Source organism: Archocentrus centrarchus, chromosome 4 (assembly GCF_007364275.1).
Source record: "Archocentrus centrarchus isolate MPI-CPG fArcCen1 chromosome 4, fArcCen1, whole genome shotgun sequence".
Lineage (NCBI taxonomy): Eukaryota > Metazoa > Chordata > Actinopteri > Cichliformes > Cichlidae > Archocentrus > Archocentrus centrarchus.
In genome coordinates, this window is record NC_044349.1 from 26,758,340 (window position 1) to 26,779,089 (window position 20,750).

At 41.7% G+C, this 20,750-nt stretch overlaps 1 protein-coding gene across 1 annotated transcript; it reads right to left on the reverse strand.

Moving 5' to 3' along the window:
• Nucleotides 1-849: 849 nt before the first annotated feature.
• lrrc52 (leucine rich repeat containing 52) lies at nucleotides 850-18,205 on the reverse strand. Its single transcript, XM_030728247.1, has 2 exons — nucleotides 17,462-18,205; nucleotides 850-1,196 (listed from the first exon to the last, which is right to left on the reverse strand). Exons 1-2 carry the CDS (start codon nucleotides 18,108-18,110, stop codon nucleotides 850-852), a joined length of 996 nt encoding a protein of 331 aa, XP_030584107.1. The 5' UTR covers nucleotides 18,111-18,205.
• Between the last annotated feature and the right edge of the window lie 2,545 nt (nucleotides 18,206-20,750).

Consider the following 20,750-nt stretch of genomic DNA (forward strand, 5'->3'; position numbering starts at 1 on the left):
GTTTGCTCTCTGTGGACAGACTCTGTCTATAGGAAACAATAGTGACTGTACACTATTTCAAGTGAGTTGCCTTAAGGCTTTCAGGAAAATCACATTTAAATACTAAAATGTACTAGATCCCCCTTTAACTGCGGAGATAAGGCAAAGCTCTCATTGTGACTACCAATACCTTCTTATGTATTTTGTATGTTTATACTGTGTGTGTTTCTGTGCAGAGTGTGTGTGTGTGTGCGTGTGTGTGTGTGTGCGTGTGTGTGCGTGTGTGTGTGTGTGTGTGTCACTCACATGTCTTGTTACAGTGTTACTTAAGAGTACTTTACACAGTATCCACGTACATCCATCCAGTCAGAGAAACCAGCACTCAGTAGACTATCTGTGCAGAGTGTGTGTGTGTGTGTGTGTGTGTGTGTGTGTGTGTGTGTGTGTGTGTGTGTGTGTGTGTGTGTGGTTATTGCTCTCAATAATCTCAGAGGTCGTTCTGTTCTCCTGAAGTGAAGGCATAGTCATCCTTATTGCTGTCTCTGTCTGTCTCTCTTTCTCTCTTGCAGACACATACAGTCATACTCACACACACATACACACACACACACACACACACGCACTCACACACACACACACACACACACACACACACACACACACACACGCACACACACACACACACATACACACACACACACACTTTCTTATATGTTAAGGAGCATATTGCAGTATCTAAATCTGTAACAAAGAGAGACAGGCAGATCTTAGTTCATAGCAGAGCCTTTGGTCTCAGACTCCTCTCATCACTTCAAGTTGCTCCTCTCACTTTTCTCTCTTCCTCTTCCCATGTTGTTTCACATCAGTCTGTCACACCTGCATTCCAGGCTTGCTCAGATCCCCATTCCCCTGGTTCCCCCCTCCTCCGCCTCCTCCGCCTCCCCCACTTCCACCCATTCCTCCCCTTTCGTCCTCATCATCACTGTCCAGTTCCTCACTCTTCCGCTTGCTGTAGCGTTCGTACAGCACCATGAGCACGCCCATCACCCAGGCCGACACTGTGCCGGCCGAGAAGATGACAAAGCCGATGGCGATGAAGAAGAGGTAGTCCCAGTAGCCCAGGCCTTGGTGGCAATCTGCTCGCAACTGCATGCCAACCTCCGCCAACCGCTGGCCAGCCAGCTCTGGGGGGTTGTGGCAAACTGTCTGGCCCTCATCTGTAGGTGAAGGAGAGTAAGATGAAGAAAGAAGAGAAAGAGCAGAGGAGTAATAAGAGAGGAGATTCATGAGGAAAGACATATAAAAGAAAGCAGTGGCAGAGAATAATCAATGTGTGGTTGAGGATGAAGGGCAGCGTATCAGGAGAGAAAAGGGGGAAAAAAATTTAATTACGTGGAGAAAAAGGTGTGCAAACATCAAAAGCCAGGAACCAAACAGCTTTTAAAAATGCAGTGATAACCTTAGTGATAAAAGATCCCGAGAGAAACTATAGATTTCCTCTGGGTAATGTGGGTCTTTAGTGTCTAGGGCATGGTAACGTTATTATGCTGCACACATACTCACACACACATATGGTAAGAAAGGTGACGAGACTTGACTGCAAGCCTGGGACACATAAATACATCATTATACACCAACAAATCACTGCGCAGTAGCAAAAAGATAAGGAGATGAGTGTTTTCTCTGACAAAACATCTGCTGCTCATAATGGGAAACATGATAATCGGCCGGGGTAACTGTAGACCACACAGAAAGGCAGAAACACTGGCACAAAGAGCACTTTTAAAACAGTAAAAGGTTTATTAATGGCATTTGACATTCAAAAGAGAAGTCAAAGGTTAGGCTAAACTACTGAAGCCAGACAGATTCTGTACTTGTCCTACTCTCCTGCACAAGTTTATTCTGCTACAATGACTTTGCAGCATTAGCATATACAGTACCCTCATGTATATCAATTAATATGAATGTAGCGCTAACAAGAGAAAGGGTGGAGGGGAGGGAGGCTCGCTCTGCATACGTCTAATAGTGTAATCAGAAACAAGAAGAGAGCTGAATACAGTATGTGCTGTTTCCTATCAGTTCATCCGACTTCAGTAGAACTGCTAATTCCCATGCTCCTTCACTCCCACCCTCCCTGCATGCTTAGTTGCATTTGTACTCTACAGAAAGGGCAGGAGTTGTTTTTTTTTATTTCTTTCTGTTTTTCTTTCTTTCTTTCCAAGCTGGGAAAAACGAGAGAGATGAGAGAGCCACAGAAGAGATAGACAGGCAAACTGAGACGGCACTTTTAAAAATGGGAGCAGAGGGAGAACTGAGAGGAAAGATAACGGCACAAAACAAGGACGGATGAAGAAAAATGCAAACAAATGCACAGAGAAAGAATGTGCGCACACACTAAATGGGAAGCACCAGATAGACGGGAGATGAGAGAGGTCTCTGGCAGTCCATTCCTCTGATGGATTATTGCTGTTAACGGTGCTAATTAAACTGCAGTCATCTACCAATGAACCCAAAGGTCTGAACATGGAAATGAGCAATGGGAGAAGAAGGATCGGATATGATCTATACTTCTCAGACTACTTGCCAGGGATTTGCAGGAACAGCAAATCCCTGGCAAGTAGAAGAACTGGAAGGTCTCTGTTGGAAAAAGATTGTTTTGCGCACCCAAATGAACCTCAAACCTTAAGTGTTTTATTCTGCCCAAGATAACCACGAGACAGGTTACCACGAGTCTGGTAGTTAGAAAAGTGCAGTCATTTAGCAAATTGGGTGTTTTGAAAAAAGGTCCTAGAAAGAACTTTCGCAATATATATAAATATATGCAGTAGTTTTATAATGTTTTTGATCAATACAGAAGAAAAGTCGTGCTGATGCTGTTGTGTCATGTCTGCTCGATCCATCGAGTGATGGATTGATGTTCTTTAGTTGCATAAGAGCTGTGATTTTTTCTTACAGTTGTTCATGTCCATATGAGGACAGAGAGTATGAGGTCATTGAGTGTTTAACATCGTAAAACGGGTGGTCAGAGTTGTACAGTTTGGATGAACCCACAGATATACGTAACACTTTTTCTTCCTAATTTTTAACTATCACTCGGAAAAAGGACACACAGAGATTTTCCCTGTTAACATAGGGCGAGAGGCAGGGTGCACCCCGTACAGGTCACCAGCCCGTCGCAGGCAAAATTGGACCTGCGGATGACATTTACTGCTGGAAACGTGAAAGTGAAACAGGCACTTTCCTGAGTTTAATGTAGAAATTCTTTTATGGTTCTCTTTTGTGGAAACTAGTAACCAGAAAGCCCTGGAGAAACCAGGGACAGGGCTCTTTTAACACAGCCAGACAAGACTTTATTGGCTCTTCAATGATTGTTCTCCACTAAGAGAACAAGACTCTTTTGCATTGTTAAAATGAATCATGCACCAGAACACTATGGCCCCTCTGTGGGGAGTTTTTCTGTTTTTTTAAATTATTTTTACATGCCCAACAGTGATCTTTTATGCATTTTACCTTATTTTGTTTAAATATGTTGGAGAAATTGAATTACATTTCATTTCCTTATGTGTCTTTGTTGTTATTTCTCCTCATTTTCTTTGCTTTTCTGCGGCTGTCTCTCTGTCATCTCCTTTCGCTGTTTCTCATGGTCTGGACTGGCTAGCTGATCCGCTAAGTCTCATTACCTTGCCAATCTCGCCTCAAGCCAGGTGTGAGGATTTGCTTTCCTGCATATGTGCAGTGAGATTGTTTTCTTTTCCCTCTTGCAATGTAACATTCATAACTGGGTCCTGGAACAGTGAGGTACAATCAGGGGCTGAACAGACACACAGCAGCATACAGGTCCCTCAGGGTATTTGGGTCTCATTTGTCACTGTTTCATGTGTCTTGTAACAATTCAAACTCTGGTCACAGTTCTTGGCTGCATGCTGCTGGTGCCTGCGCTTCTCTAAAGCGTGATGAAAGTCAGGTTACTGATTGAGTGTGCTCCACTTGTACTGCCGCATGTACCTGAGCAAAGTGAGCAAACAAGAACATAGTCGCACACTAAAATAATCCCTCAAAAGAAAACTCTTTGACTTTAAAACAACACAGGTATGGAAACATGATGCATAGTTTATCAGCCATCTTACTGTCATTTAGTGTTAGATATGAACAGAGGTGGGAAGTAACGAAGTACAAATACTTCGTTACTGTACTTAAGTAGATTTTTCAGGTATCTGTACTTTACTTAAGTATCTATTTTTCTGACTACTTTTTACTTTTACTCCCTACATTTTTACACAAGTATCTGTACTTTCTACTTCTTACATTTTCAAACAGACTCGTTACTTTTTAACACGTCAGAGAGAAGTTTGCATTTCCGGTCAGTGCGCCGTCAAACATCAAACGATCTGAGCCTAAACGGAGGAATAATAACACATAAGAGACAATCGTACTGGTGTATCCTCCATCACCGGGGCTGATCTCGTACAAAGGGATTAAATACGCAAACCCATATAATTAATGTATCATTTATAGCGCTATAATCGGGCCGGACCGAGTCCGTAAGTTGCGCTGCGGCACATAAACAGCTTAATTAGCGCTACTGAAGAGGAGCGAGCATGAAGGGAGTAACGTGTGTCAGGTAAATGCAACGTTTCTAAATGCTCAACAAATATCAGCAAACACACAAAGTGTGTGCAGTTTGTCACACAGTGTGTCTGCTAGCTAAAAGAAGAGCTGCTGTATTTCAGGGAGAGCAAAGAGAGAGAGGTTCACTCAGAGATGGAGAAAGAGGACAGGAGAGGAAGAAGAGAGGTTAGAATTAAAGGTAAGGACTGGAAAACAAACTGAAGTATGCTGACTTTGTGTAATTCAAAGATTGTATGAAAATACTGCAGTTTAGTGTGTAATAAATAGGTTAGCTTGTTGTACTGTATTTACAGTAAAGCTCTGTGTTGGTGCACAGTGTTTGTATTCATGGTCAGAGTTACAGGTTACATCAGTGCAGCAGAGATGAGTCTGAATCAAAGCTGCTGATGCTGAGATCACTGAATCCAGCATTTCTACAGCCTGTATGCTGTCAGTGTAGGGGATGGAGATCAGCTCAGATAGCTGTGAAATACTGGGTTACATCTTTGTGAGTTCAGTTCATCCACACAGAGCAGTAAACCTCAGAGCAGCAGCAGCAGCAGGTCAGCTGATCACAGCCTGCACACCAACATCATTTACTGCAGCTCACAATAGAAATTTGTGATTCTTCTCCCCATGCAGAGCCACTGCTGATCTTAGGGTTCCTCCAGCTTCTGAATCCCACTGTAACCCCTGAGTATCCTCATGTTGGTGTTTAGGTGGAGGCACAGTCACCCTCTACTATGGAGGACACAGAGAACAGAGCTGTGTTTAAATTCCCTTTCACAGTTTGTGTCCTACATAACAGTTTCAAGCTGAGTGCATTCATTAGGATTAAAATTTAGATTGGAATAACATTTGTATTCTCATGTAATATTATTTTATGTTATTACAATAATATATAATGAGGTTCGGTTTGTTTTACACAAAAATAGCAGGTAGAAACATCCTCCAAAGAACTACTTTTACTTTCTTACTTTGAGTACATTTCAGAGCCTGTACTTTTTTACTTTTACTTAAGTAGAGAAGTTGAACCAGTACTTCGACTTTTACTAAAGTATTTTTTAACATAAGTACTTGTACTTCTACTTAAGTACAGAATGTCAGTACTTTTGCCACCTCTGGATATGAACTTAAGAATAATCAGACTGAGGACTTTTTTTTTTCATAAATGTCAGGCAATTTTTAGTCTTTCACTTAAAATGCAAAGTGCCCTGAGACAGCTGTTATGAACTGGCATTATACAAAAGAAAACTGTACTGCATTTCATTAAATTGAGTAAACATAGGAGCTTAATGAGTTAATTCTAGCACAAGACATATAAAGTGCTTATAAAACAGTTACTCCATTTTTTTTTTTTTTTTTAATTTCTAATTTTAATGCAGCGGTACTCAGCTGTCACATTCACTCATCAGCCACTTCATTATTTACACCTCCTCAGATGCTTGTTATGGCTAATCAGCCAATCACATGGCAGCAAGTAGGCATGTAAACACGGTAAGGATGAAGTTCAACCCGAGCATCAGAATGGGGAAGAAAGATGATGTAAGTGAACATGAAACATGAACATGGCATGGTCATTAATACCAGATGGAATCATCTCAAACTGGTTTCTTGAACATGACAGTGAGTTCACCGTAGTCAAACGGCCTCCACATTCACCAGATCTCAGTCTAATTTGGATGGATGATGATTCGTGGATGTAAAGTGGTCAGTGAGTGTAGTCTGTTGTATTTAAACTGAAGTGAGCAGGTTTAGGCTGTAACAAGTTCAGTGTGAACTGTGCAGGTGTTATGTGGAAGGGCTTCTGTCAAAAGCAGACCCAAAGCTTGACATAAAACAGCAAAGGTGTTAATCAGAAATCAAAAGCAACTTTAATGGGAGTTATGGAAGAACATGACAACAAAAATCAATGCAGATTTGAGCAGAGATGGTCCAGCGATTGGAACATTATAAATAAAATAAATAAATAAATAAAAACACAGGGGATCCCCAAAGAGATGAGAGGCAGGCGGGAGATGAACACGAGAAGAATGAGGAATGGCTGAACACACACGGGGAGAGGGGAATAATAAATCACAGGTGGGGGGGGGGGCAAATGAGGAAATAAATTTTAGAATAAAACAGGCAGTAACAGGAATCAACAGTAATAGATCCAGATTATAAAAGAAACCATGACAGCAGGTACACAAAGCGGTTAAACTAACAGGTAATATTGTTTCTTTGTCGTCAAACATTTGAATTTCTGAGTGCAAATTAATTTTTCCTGAACACTTGTGGCTACACTTCAGAGCTAATTCACTGCTGCTTCCAATCCTAGATAAGAGAAAAATAATGTGAGTATTACTGGAGAATACAGGAAAAGGTGGCAGCCTGGATGATTCACTCTGCGTTCAGTCTCTCTTCACCGTCTGTTTCCTTGTCACTCACTGTTTTCTCACTCATCCCATCACTCAGCCATCACTCTGGCAGAACGCACTTGACATTTTCAGTAGCTGTCCCTATTTTTCACAGTCGCTATTTTTCACTAAATATTGCCCTTAATGAGATATACTTTGCAACTTTTTATTGAATGCTGCTGAGATGTTAATACGCTAGTATTTTAGCCCCAGTAATTCTCTCCAGTTCAAACCCCTGTCTAAACTGAAGACACTATTTCATTATATGTCCAATTATAATATTTCGTTTGAGCTAACCCATTTTTATACAGGTGCTGTTTTATTTTAAACACACTTTTTTTTTTTTTTTTTTGGAAAACTTATCTTTTAAATGTATATAAATTAGATTCATCCAGATTCAAAGTTTGTTACTTGCCAACTTGGGCTAAAGTGTGCCCTTCTTTACGTTTACCTCTGCAGTTATCCTGTTCATTGTCTCATTAAAACTCACAAACTTCTCAGTATATGCAGCACTCAAAAATACAATTCTGCAAAATGAGATAAATACCCCAAGAGCTAAACCAGGGGGCATTTTCAGGTTATGCAGTGTGTATGTGCATGTGTGTGAGGAAGGCTCAGAGAGAGAGTGGAGCATAGAGATAAAGAGATGTGTGGATATCTTTTTTGTTCCTGCAGAGGAGTTTGAGTACAGTCTAATTCCAGCAGTTTCAGGACAGTTACTGCAACCTCAAAAAATTGACATTTTGCATGCACCCTGCACTGCAGGGTCCTCATTTCACCACCTTAAACAAGCACTAGCTGGAAAAATCCTGCAGCATGAGAGGGATACAGCAAGGTGTGCACACTTATTATGATTTAGTGTGACCTGAACCAGACATGTTTCATCTTGGCCTGCCCTTAGATTCTGTGATATTGTAGTTGGTAACAGCGTGGTGGTCATCTACCTGTTTTCTCATGCCTATTACTCAGTTATTTCTGGTGTGCATTCCATGATGTCACCATGTTACTGTAATATTACCAAAACTGTGATGAGCAGTCATGTCAGTGTGCTAATGACTGGACACAAAGCCCTGCAGCTCAGTGACACACTCCAGGCCAGCACTTACAAGGACAGAAATACTACTGAGAGAAATAAACACCAGCAGTCAATCAAGTAACACCTTACTTATTTACACAGACAGGTAGATACAAAGACACACACACTCAAGATATGAGAAAGCACTTCTCTAAAAGCCTCAGATGGGGCAGAGCTTTCCAGGAATTGTGAATGGGAACAAAAACTTCCCATTTTATTCAAAAGGGAACGAACAATTAAGCAATCCAGTGAGCGTGAATGGCAGTGTATCTGTGTGCACGTGCGTTTGCAATCAAACATTACAAGTGTGTGTGAGTGTCAGTCGCTGCAACTGGGTGACACAGTCCCCGTGTCGAATCATCAGCTGAGTAGTCTCCAGGCTGAGCAACTGACAGGAAAACGGGCTCATTGCCTCCCAGGAGGTGTTGCTAATGTGGGGATGAGATGCTGCTCAAAAACGCTGTTGACTCGTATATGAACTTCACTCTAACTCATTCCCTCCTCTGTGATGCTCACTCACATAAAAGAGCAATGAGCAGTGCAATAACAACTGTTTTTTTTTTTTTTTCAGAATGCACTATGAATGCACAAAAAAAGAAGAGATGCCTGCAGCTTAAAGGACATTCAGATGCAGGTTTTATTTCAGTATGTTCACACTACGCACACATATATGATCAGATGTTTGAGGTATTACACTGCAGGGGCAGAGAGGCCATCCTGTGAAACAGGAGCAGAGCTATTTATAAGCAGATTAATTGCGCCAGTGCGTATGGTAATTAGTATAGTTTTGGTCTTGTACATGTGGAAGCTGTAGATACAAGCATCCTCTAATACCTTCAATCACAGAGAATGAACTTTAAGCTGCTCTTGAAGTCTGTTTTAGATGTTTTTGTGTATGGAAGCTTGTAAGGAGACCACTATTCAACCAGACACCTTCACTGAAGCCTTTAGCTACACTGCTGATATGTCTCTAACATGCTATTCTTCTGTACTATACATATGACCTCTGACCTCCAGGTGGAGGTAGATCATGAAGAAGAAGATTTGTGGATCAAAAGGCTCCGGAAAACTAAGGTTAGTAAAGTGTTGTTGAAAATGATTTTTTTTGGGTTTTGCAGTACAATCGATCTGATATCACCATGTTGGTGCTGTTCTTACATTATGATAATAACATTGCACCACCACTGCAACTCACCAGTCTTGTTGTGATGCCCAGATTTGCAACTCAGAGGTGTCCCAAAAGTAAAAGTCACACTATTCTTTTTAGCTGTAGTGACCTTATTTTTGATTTTCAGTCAATAAAAACCTTTTGTTTCTGTTTTTAGTGAAGACAAACTTTCTCCCTGTGTATTTTTTTTTTCCATACGTGATATTACAGGAACATGGCGATATCAGATTTTTCTGTGAGTTATAAACAAGACGTAATATGTTCTTGAAGTCTTGAGCCACCCCTCATTTCTTATGAGGCATGTGTGCCTCATGTGTGTGTGAAGAGAAATAGGTGTAGCAATTTATTGAAACTTGGGTAAACACTTTATAATATGGCCCATGACTAAAGCTGTCAGTACCCAGTGATTATGTGTAATTACATGTATTTTACGGGAATGTACGCTGTAAGTAAATTTAAGCTGGCAAACCTCAGCCTTTTCTCCTCGCTCCCTAAGAATGGCTTCTTGACAACCACCCTTCTACTGAGATCATTTCTGATGAGGTTTCAGTAAACAGTAGTTGTATGAAATGAAGGGTCAGATGCATCTCTCAGGTTCTGTGTCAGGTTTTTGCTGGATTTTTTCATATATTTTTTCAGATACTGTCCATCTGCTGTAGTTTTTTTTTTTATAGGTCTGCCACTTCTTCTTTTGTCTTCCACTTGTCCGGTTTCCTCAATTTTTTTGAGCTATGCCAAGTTTTTAGCTAGTAGCTCTTTGGGAATCACCTTATTGGCGAAAAGTACTATTTCATGAATTTCAAACTGTGTTATCTTGGGCATTTTCAGTATTCAGCTAAAGAAATGGGAACAAATTATGTGTTTGTGCAACAGACTGCTGGTAACAAAGTGCCTGAAGATACAATTTAAAACTGTTTCTTTGCTAAGTTGTCTGTTTTGTGTAGACACAACACTGGTTCATCCCATGAGTTAGGTGCCTTTTTTATGCTTGAATGATTCATAGGTCAGAAAAAAGGAAGAAAAAGAAAAACATTTCTCTGAAATTGGTCAGGTACAAGGACTGGATTGAAAATGAGAGAAAAACAGTGAATTCCCAAAGAAAAACTTTGAGACCCTCAGAAAGCTTGGAGAACTGTTAAGATAGTCTGACTTTTTGGAAGGAAAATATTAAAAATGAAGTGTGGAACAGTTACACAAAAACACACATTAAAAAACTTGAAACTCACGTCTTACAAGTTCACCTAAAATGCCTAGATATATTTTGATCTCCAAATTTCTCCAACTGTACTAATCACAAGCCTACAAAATACAACATAAGACATGCTGGGGGCCCTCCCCTCGCAGCGAAGCTTGAATATCTCACCGTTTAGCCAGCTAAATGCATCATACTGGGGAAGGCAAAGAAGACTAAGAATAGTTGACCTTTTCTCCATCACATCCACTAGGGCTGAATAACACACGCCTTCACACTCTTCTCAAATATGGCATTAGTCAGATTACCACCATCCTCCTATCCATCATTTCTCCATATGATCCCTTCTTCCTCTGGCATGGGATGAGTAAAGAGAGAGGGAGAGAGAGTGAAGGTCAGATAGCAGCAGCTCCCTCTCTCTCCTCTTTCCTCTATCAGCCCCTTTTATCAGTGTCCCTCTCTTTATCACCTTCCACTTTTCATTCCCTCTCTAGCACGTTTGCATTTGTTCTCCCCTCATGTCTCCTCTTCAGCCCCATTTCCCTCATCTTCTACATCCTATTTCTCTGAATTTTGCGCTGTCATCTTCACACTCTCCGCTCTCTTTTCCAATTTCAGTCTCTTGGCTTTCATGCTTGGTTTGCCCCACACACACGCATGCACATACATACATACAGCATGTACACACAGTCATGCACAAGAGCTCACACACACCTGTGCTAGCTCCCCTCCGTGCCTCAGGTGATCACATCACAAACACGCCCACACAAGCATCACATCAATCCTAGTTTGGAGCTCACAGAGTAAAATGCACAGAGACATGAAAATGCATAGAGGCTACACTAAAGCGGGAGACCAGTTGAATTTGATATGCTTCTCTGCACCAGATGGGTCTGAGGAACGGTTCCAGCTGATAAATAATGCATCATCTACCTGTATTAAATTGAATCGATGCCTCCTTGTCATAATGAATGTTTTAATGGGTTTGAGTGACAGATCTGGGGCACAGATGATTGGTATGTCCTCGAGAGTCTGTCTGTTTTATTTATTTATTTGTTTTTATTTCTCCTTGCGGTACCCAAACTCCATTTTAATCTCTTTGTCCAATTTAGTATCCCTTCCTGTCCTTTCTCATTTTGTCCTCTCTTCTTTTCCTGCGTTCCTTTAGTTGGTCCCTCTTCTCATCTCATCTAATTTCTCAAGTAATTTAAGATTCCCTTTCATTGAAGGCAAAATCAGGTGCAATTTCTGTGAAACCTAACATCCTTCTTTCACTCTGACATCTTTGAACCAGCTGACCTCTGTTTGTCTTTCTCTTTTTATGAATATTTAACTCTTGCCCCATGCGTGGCCCCCTGCCTTGGCTCTTTGCCTTTGGGCTCTGAGCTGTCCAGGGCGCTGACGAGCAGCCAGAAAATACTTTCTGGAGCCACAACAACACAAACTCTGCCAGCCCGAAAGCAGGACAGGCCACTCAGAGTCTGTGTATTTAGCTGAGACACTTGTCAAATATCACCATACAGTGAGTACAACAAGTCATTTAGCAAGCTGAAATGTTGTTATGACAAGAGAAGGTACATTCCCTGTGTGCTGAGAACTGATAATACAGAAAAGAGGTGAGAGGATGACAGGTAAGCCAGAGTTTCCAAACACATTATGGGATAGACAATATCATATAAACATCTTACAGAAAATGTGTTTTTCTCTTTGATGTATTGTCATTACAAACAAGAGTAGTCTGAGACAGCACACCTCCACCAAGGCTGAAGATTGAATTAAGTCCTTGGATCCAGAAGCACATTTGGATTCATCTCAGTCTGTGATATTTTCTTCAGAGCGGCAAATTCATCCATAATCTTTTGGAAAATCCTGCTAACAAACAAACAGACAAACCAAACCAAGCACATTTCCCCCTTGATGGAGGTAATAAGCAAGCCCTTCATGCAAATTGTGGAGCTTTGACATCAGCTGCTTTGACATATGATTCAAAGCATCATTAGACAGCACATGTCCCCAAAAACACCAAATCATCTGCACCCAGACACACTGTGAAGTGCGACAAAGTGAATGAGTTATTATTATTCTGTGAGAAGTTTGCTTTTAATGTAAGAAATTAAATCCAAGACTGATAAATGTCTCCACACTACAGCGTTTTATGTGCATGATGCAACAAAGTAACTAATTATTATAATTATTATTTCTTTCTTTCCAAAGAAATGGCTTTGTTAAGTGGATGTGGCTAACATATTAGCAAACAAACGCCTCTTTGCACATCCATGTGGCGTTACATGCTTTTTCACCTGATGGGAAATATCAGGCTCTCTGCCTGCTAAAGACTCCAGTTTGTTCTGTTGTCCTACGTTAAAGCTCACTGCTGCAGCTGGAAATGAAACAGCAATCATTTCATAAAAATTACACTCGCCAGCCACTTCATTAGGAACACCCGTTCAACTGATTGCTAATGCAAATACCTAATCGGCAATTACATGGCAGCAACTCAATGCGTCTAGGCTTGAAGACATGGCCAAGAGGACTTGTTGAAGTTCAGATCGAGCATCAGAAGGGGGAAGAGAGGTGGCTCAAGTGACTTTGAATGTAGCATGGTTGTTGGTCTGAGTATTTCAGAAACTGCTGATCTACTGGGGTTTTCCCACACAACCATCTCTGGGGTTTACAGAGAATGGTTGTGTGAGCAGCAGTTCTCTGGGTGAAAATACCTCGTTGATGCCAGAGGTCAGAGGAGAATGGCCAGACTTTTGTTGATAGGAAGGCAACAGTAACTCCAACAACTACTTGTATGCAAAGAGAGCATCTCTGAATGCACAGCACATCAAAACTGGAAGCAGATTGGCTATATCAGCAGAGGAACACACCAGGTAGCACTCCTGTCAAGTAGGAACAGGAAACTGAGGCAACAATTCACATGGGCTCACCAAAAGTGGACAGCAGAAGACTGGAAAAACTTTGTCTGGTCTGATGACTTTCAGTTTCTGCTGTGACATTTAGTTAGAGTCAGAATTTAGTGTAAACAACATGAAAGCATGAATCTGTCCTACTTTGGATCAACCTATCAGGCTGCTGCTGCTGTAATTGTCCGGGGGATATTTTCTTGGCACACTTTGTCTCCCTTAGTAACACCTGAGCATCATTTCACTGCTATAGCAGTCCTGAGTGCTGTTGCTGACCATCTCCATCCCTTTATAACCACAGTGCATCCATCTTTTGATGGCTGCTTCCAGCAAAATACATTACAAAGTTCAAATGATCTCAAACTGGTTTCTTGAACATGACAATAAGCTTATGGTACTCCAATAACCTCCACAGTTAGCAGCTCTCAATCCAGTAGAGCACCTTTGGGATGTGGCGGAATGGGAGATTCACATTATGCAGCAACTGTGTGTTGCTAGTGTGTCAATATGGACCAAAGCCTCAGATGAATTCCAGCACCTTGTTGAATCTGTGTCCCAAAAATTTGACAAAACACAGACAAAAGGGGGTTCAACCCAGCACTAGCAAGGTGTGCCTGGTAAAGTGGCCAGTGAGTGTAATAGTTACCAATTGGTAGTAAAAGCACAGGCAAAGCAGAGGTATAACAGATTCATTTTATTAAAATTGTTTATTTGACAAATCAATGTCAAAAATAAAACTGGAGCTGCAACAAAAAAAGAAAAGTTAAAACCCAAACAAAACCCCAGGAACGAGTTAAAATTACTGTTGAAATTAATCTGTCACCCTTCTGCCTTGCCAGTAATGAGTCTGTGTGCTTTAACTACCAATTGGTGACATAATTAAGGTTTATTAGATTAATATTTCCTGGGGTGCAATTCTCCAGGTGGCATTGTTGGTCTTCTTCCTTCCAGTTCTCCCCCTGCCACTCCTTCAATTTACACTGTAAATATAATATGTGATTAGCTAAAGGTATATTTTCACTTCTCTCTTGTTCAATTTTAGACTCACTCTCTCTCTCTCTCTATATATATATATATATATACAGCAGTGACGTGCAGTCAGGGGAGGCAGGTGAGGCACGGCCTCACCTGTCATCGTGGAAATATAAAATTAAAAAATAAATTAAATGGTTATATTCATTCAGTGATTTGTATTTTAAAGTTCTTTTCCATTTAACTACACCATTTTTAGATTAGTTTTTTCAAAATCGCTGAATTTTCGCATTTGCCGGTCAAATACTAAGAGACGAACGGTGAGGCACCAGCCCGGCGAGCCGCACCACGGATTGCGCAATCCGTGGTGCGGCTCAGTATAGTCATTGCCAATGACTACTAACTGTGCTGGCATGCTATGCAGTGAGACCGGATTACTTTCCCTTTGCATGTGGCTATTAAAATGTTCTAACACTTTTACTATATGAACTAAATTTCCATATTTTAGCTGGTGTATATAATGCACAGTTTTTTTTTGTTGTTTTTTTCATTAACAACTGTATGTGTGTGTAATGCATTCTTGTGTTGAGCGATCATGAAACTGCTGCGAAGAGACACTAGGTGAGGCACGCAGTTCTCGTGCCTCATGGTAGGGGGCGCTGGTGATCCCAGGGACTCTACGACTCCTCGGCGGCAAGCTACCATAAACAGTTAGCAAGGCCAGTTAGTTTTTCCTGTTGCTTGGCCTTATGTTCAGCATGGAAGATTACATAACTCAACTGAAAGAATTTTCTAAACTGGACTTTCAATCGAAGCAGAAGATAATAATTAAAGGAAGACCAACACCGGAGCTAAAAGGTTTGCTTCAGACTATGTTAATGTTAAACAAAACAACTGTTGCCAATCAAATGGTGAATAAGCTATATGTTTGTAAATCTGATGTGATGACGTCAGTGCCTCACCAGTCACGACCCTCACCGCACGTCACTGATATACAGTATATATATATATATATATATATATATATATATATATATATATATATATATATATATATAATTTCCTTTTTTTTGGCAATGGCAGTTCTCTCTCACAGATTGATTTTGTTTAGACTGTGAAAGTCTGTCCTGGCCAGTTCAAGACACGATGAAATTTATGAAATCCAAACGTAAAACCTGACTGCGTGTACCTCAGGCTCATCACATTCTGCCTTTTTTGCTCTTTTCATGACTTTGCTAAAGAAACACATCCACTCTGTCTTTGTGTCCCTTTCCTCAGTCACTCTGTCTCTCTCTTGTTGTCTCTCTTTTTATGGCTGCCAGAGTAAAGTCATGTCAACCTTTGTCAGTGACACATAACCAGCACAAACAAAACGACAATTTGAGTGACTTTCTTAAAAGGGCAGTTGTGTAAATACCTAGAAAAGGCACAATGCCTGCAACAGAAACACAAAAACAATCAAAGCAAACTAAATTTTGCTGATAATCCAGGTACTTGAACATCAACAGCAGCAATATGAAACAGTCCTGGATTAGTTATTGTTTGTGTGAAGATGAACTCTCACGAGCATGCACACTTGCGTGCACCTGATTCATATTCACACTGAAAGGTAGCGACAGCTGGAGTCTCTGTACTTCAGACTCACAGCCCTGCAGTCAGATCAGAAGGCATTCATGACCACAGAAACACAACTACATGTGCTAACACACACACATGCTCATTTGACCCCATTCACTTCGTTGAACTGGTTACATGTTTGTTTATGAGTGCTGTGTGCGTACTTGATTTGTCAGCCTGAGTGATGGCGGGTGTGTGATATGTGTTCCTCAGTGAATAAAGTCCAGAGTCCACTGATCACATTTCTAACTTTCATAGAGTAATCTGATGACAATAACTGTCATTTACTAATTATTAGCTGTTACAGGTGTGAGTGTCTTTAATGCAGAGTAGCTCAGCTGTGTACGTTGGATTGTGTCACTTACAATTCAGACACTCTTCTGCCAGAAGATTTGCTCTGATTGTCTTGTGGATAACAACTTTGGGTACTTGCTGTCTTCAAGCGGCCCTCCTCTCAAGCTCCTTGTCCCTTAATACTCAAGTTTCCCATGGGTCCTGGCCTGAGGGTCTCCCTTAACCTCTAGCTTCCACACTAAGTGGGGTGAGTCACTGTCTCTCACAGACAAATACACACTCTTCACACATGTACATGATGTCCTTAGTAGGACATAGGAGGCCAATTTTTTAGAGCACCATCATTAACCATCTGGACTAAAGGGCCAACAGATACAGCAATGTGAACACACTTTGCTTGTGTGTGTGTGTGTGTGTGTGTGTGTGTGTGTGCGTGCGTGTGTGTGTGTGTGTGTGTGCGTGCGTGTGTGTGTGTGTGTGTGTGTGTGTGTGTGTGTGTGTGTGTGTGTGTGTGTGTGTGCGTGTGTGTGTGTGTGTGTGTGTGTGTGTGTGTGCGTGTGTGTGCGTGTGTGTACAGGTACAAAAGGACACAATCATCCTCTTAGCATTATCTCTGCCTTCAGGCTTCAGATAAACAATGCGGTGACACTGATGGGATGAACACCAGCTGTAAGACAGCAGTTGTCACATTGTCACAAGAGATAACCCAGTTCACCTGCAGTTAAACTTAATTAACCTTGACGAGCAAAGATCGACTGAGCTCGTCCTCTAAGAGAAAGTCAGACGTCCGGTTATTGGTGGTCCTGGGTGTGGGTGGAAATATGTGTGTATACATTTCAGAATAAAAGGAGAGCAACAGTGCAATAAGTGTCCCACAATCAGGAACTAAATCAACCAAGAACCTGCTCATTATCTAAATGAGATGATGTGACAGTAACAAATGATAAGACTTTGGAGCATCTTTGGCTCAAGATCTTAAAAAGAAATGTTTATTTGCCAGGAAAGCACAGTCAGACATGCAGGGATCACCTGGCAAAGGATTGTTGCTTGGAAAAGGAACAGAGTTGACACATGTCTGTGTGGACCAAATTTTAGCAAAGGAAACATTATTCTTTGCTGTCAGTAATACAAGTGTTTAAACATAATCTGAAAGTAAATTATCTTTCTTTCTTTTTTTCTTTTCTTTTTTTTTTGACTGTTTAAAATGACCCCAAATGACCCTGTGTGCATACAGACAACCACCCTCACCTTGGAACTTGTATCCCTCAATCTGCACCCAAAGGCAGAGGTCCTCTGTGTCACAATCGCACTTCCAGGGGTTGCCGCTGAGCCCCAGAGATCTCAGAGCAGGCAGGGCGATCAGGCTGCTGATGTTGAGGACCGTCAGGTTGTTCCGACTCACATCGAGCACCTGCAGAGCCATGTTCTCTGCGAAGGCATCCGGGTGGATCTCCCCCAAACTCGGGTTATCCGTCAGCCGGAGCATCACCAGAGACGCTAGGGGCCCGAAAGTCCGGTCCTCGATCTGCAGCAGGTTGTTGAATGACAAGTCCAGATAAGCGAGTTTCCTCAAGTTTCCGAAGGTGGACTCGGAGATTTCTGTCAGTGAGTTGTTGCTACAATCCAGATAGACCAGATCGGAAAGGTAGTTGAGCTGCAGCGCAGGTAGGTCCCCGATGCGGTTGTTCGAGATGATGAGCTGCCGGGTGGCTAGGGGCAGGTCATTGGGGAATTGGGTAAGATCCTGGCCAGCGCACTGGACCACCAGCTGATCGTCGCACACGCATCTGTCAGGGCAACCGGCAGTGAGAGCCGGTGAAGGGGCCACCCCCATCACGAAGATAAAGAGGAAGAGGAGTCGGAGGGACTGGGCACTGGGCTCAGGCAAGAGACGCATGACGAGGCCGCCCAGAGCGTCATGAACTCGGGCTGAGCTGGACCAGGACTCTCCGGTGCTCTCCGGGCATCCTGCATGGGTGTGAGTAGCTGGCAGAGGGGCGATATGGCTGCGCTGAGTGTCTGACTGTCGCTGCCTGAAATCCTGGCTGCTGTTTATATCCAGGCTCTCTTTTTCTTCTTCTCAGAAAGGCTATCAGTCAGTCATTCACACGCACGCTGGCGCACCACGCACGTCGCCACCAGACATCATTTCAGAAGGTGACCGCTTATCGCTCTGTGGGTAAGACTTGTGCAGCTTATCGGACTTTGTCCCACATGAGGAGACCACAGAACCACTGAATGTTGTCGATCACCCCCTCTTGATCTCATCTTTGTGAATTAGTCGACTCCAGCTGAGAGCATTGCTCTTTTAGTTTCCAAACAAATACCATGACTTACGCAAAATTCCTGAATCCTGGACGCAGACCCCCCGAAATCTTCTCAGTGGAGACGCACTCCGCTCACATGTGTCCTTGATTGTGTTTGTCTGAGTGATGTGCGCCACTGTCCAGTAGACAAGTCGTGTTTTTTTACCTCTGTAGTGCAATGGAAAGTGCGTCCTTTCACTGCGCTGGCACAGCTCTGTGTGACTGTGGCTCACTGCTGCGCTGTAGTGATGCTCTCTCGCTCTGCGCGCCCTCCCTTCCTGACTCTCCATCCGCGCGTATACTGCAGCTCTGCACACACAAAACTCCCGTTTGGGGTGTGTGTATATGTGTGTTGGCTATGGGTAATTTGTAATGATGACGTCAGCAGGTGATGCCCTCTTTAGAAAACCAGACGTCCAGAGAACAAACCGTCCGACCGGCCAGGGAAACTCAAAGAAAAAGGAGAAAGGTGCGTGTCCCTGTCTTCGTGTCCGTGTGTTTGTGTGTGTGCGCATTAAAAAAAAAAAAAAATTCAATCATAATCTTGTCTGAAAGCAGCAGCAGCCTCTTAGCCATGCACAAATTTAACAGGCCTTATCTCATGTGGTCCACTGGCTAATTTCTCCCCCAGCGGCTTGTTGACAACATAATGCATTCAAATTGGATTGTGTGTGCTTAGTTATTAATTTTTTATTTTTTATTTTTTGGCATAGTCAGATTTTAATTTGGTAAGTCAGTGAAGTCACATACTCACTTATCCACATCCACAAACGTCACGTTTTTCTGTCTTACACTTGGAAGGAAGTTGACCGGATGTTGACTGCCGTCTCCCATTAGTGTCATTCAAAAGTTAACTTTTAAATGGAAGATGAATGAGAAAAGGGTGCAATGCAAAGTTGTGGAATATGTCCTAACAGGTGTCAGAAATGTGAATAAATAAGTAAAAAAAAAAAAAAGCATTGAAGTCAGATTAATGAGGTCAAAGATGCATTTCAAGCCTCTTTCTTTAAGGGGTCACATAGAGGTCATTTGTCTTTGAGTAGCAGCAGAGCAGATCTGTGGACTTCATCCGTTCCAGTGAGGTGAATGTGGCTGCAGTTCATCTAAATCACCCTTGCTAAATAGTCCTCAATTAACTGGACTGAATGTATAAAATCATTATTTACATCTTATTTACACCTGCTTCTAGTTTTAAAAAAATTTGTATTTGATTTTACACAAATATATCAGTTAACCCATATCTCTAAATTCAAATGAAGCAATATTAATGTCCTTTAATTTTTCTTACAGAGAAGCCAGTTTCACCCATAAAACAACACCATTGTGCTAATGTGTCAGTTCATAGGTTAAGGGTTTAGGTCAGGATTTCCTCACTTGATGATACCAGTTAGCAGCATAGTTAAATCACAACAGAAGCTTAAATGTGTGTGTATAAGAAGTAGCTGGCAGTGTTTGTTAAAGGGGACTGCTACTATATAAGGAAGCCGCTTGAAATTCTCTGGCACCTCAGATCTGAAATCATGAAGTGAGGAGCATAAAGTGACCCCATCAGAGACTGTTCTTTTTAAAACAGCTTAGAAACAAAAAAACAAAAATGTGTGGCGTGTCCAGCAGGGGCTTGCTACAGTTTTATTGAGGAGCTGTGGAAAGCATCCTTACTTTTCCTCTATCTGTCTGGTTTGGGAATGTGTCTGCAGAGGAGGAGAGGTGGCTGAACATGGTGGTGCAGGCTGCATCCAAAATTACTGGGTGTGAAGTCCCGGATGTTGCTGAAGTTTATAAGAACAGGTTGCACAAGATGAGCCTGTTGATTTTAAAGGACCCTTCCCACCCAGCTAACTGTCTTTTTAACTTTCTCCTCTCACAGTAAAGACTAAGAAGCATCAACACAAAAACAACCAGATTCTGAAACAGTACATACCCACAGGCTGAACACTTTGCTCCTCAACACTTTGCAAATATTTTAAGTAAAACAGCTTGACCTGTTTAATATGCAATAATTCTGCAATAATTATATATGATTTTTTTTTTCACTTTGATGCTGCCAAACCCTTTCAGGAGTTTTAGTATTACTATTTTAGTATTTATTCTGTTTTATGGTCTGGATTCTTTATTCTATGTATTATTCTATTGTTTTTATTCAGGTATTTATTCTATTGTATCACACTGAGTGAGTGTTTCTTCAGTAGGGCGTGAGGCCCTACTGAAACAAATTGCTATCAATAATGTCG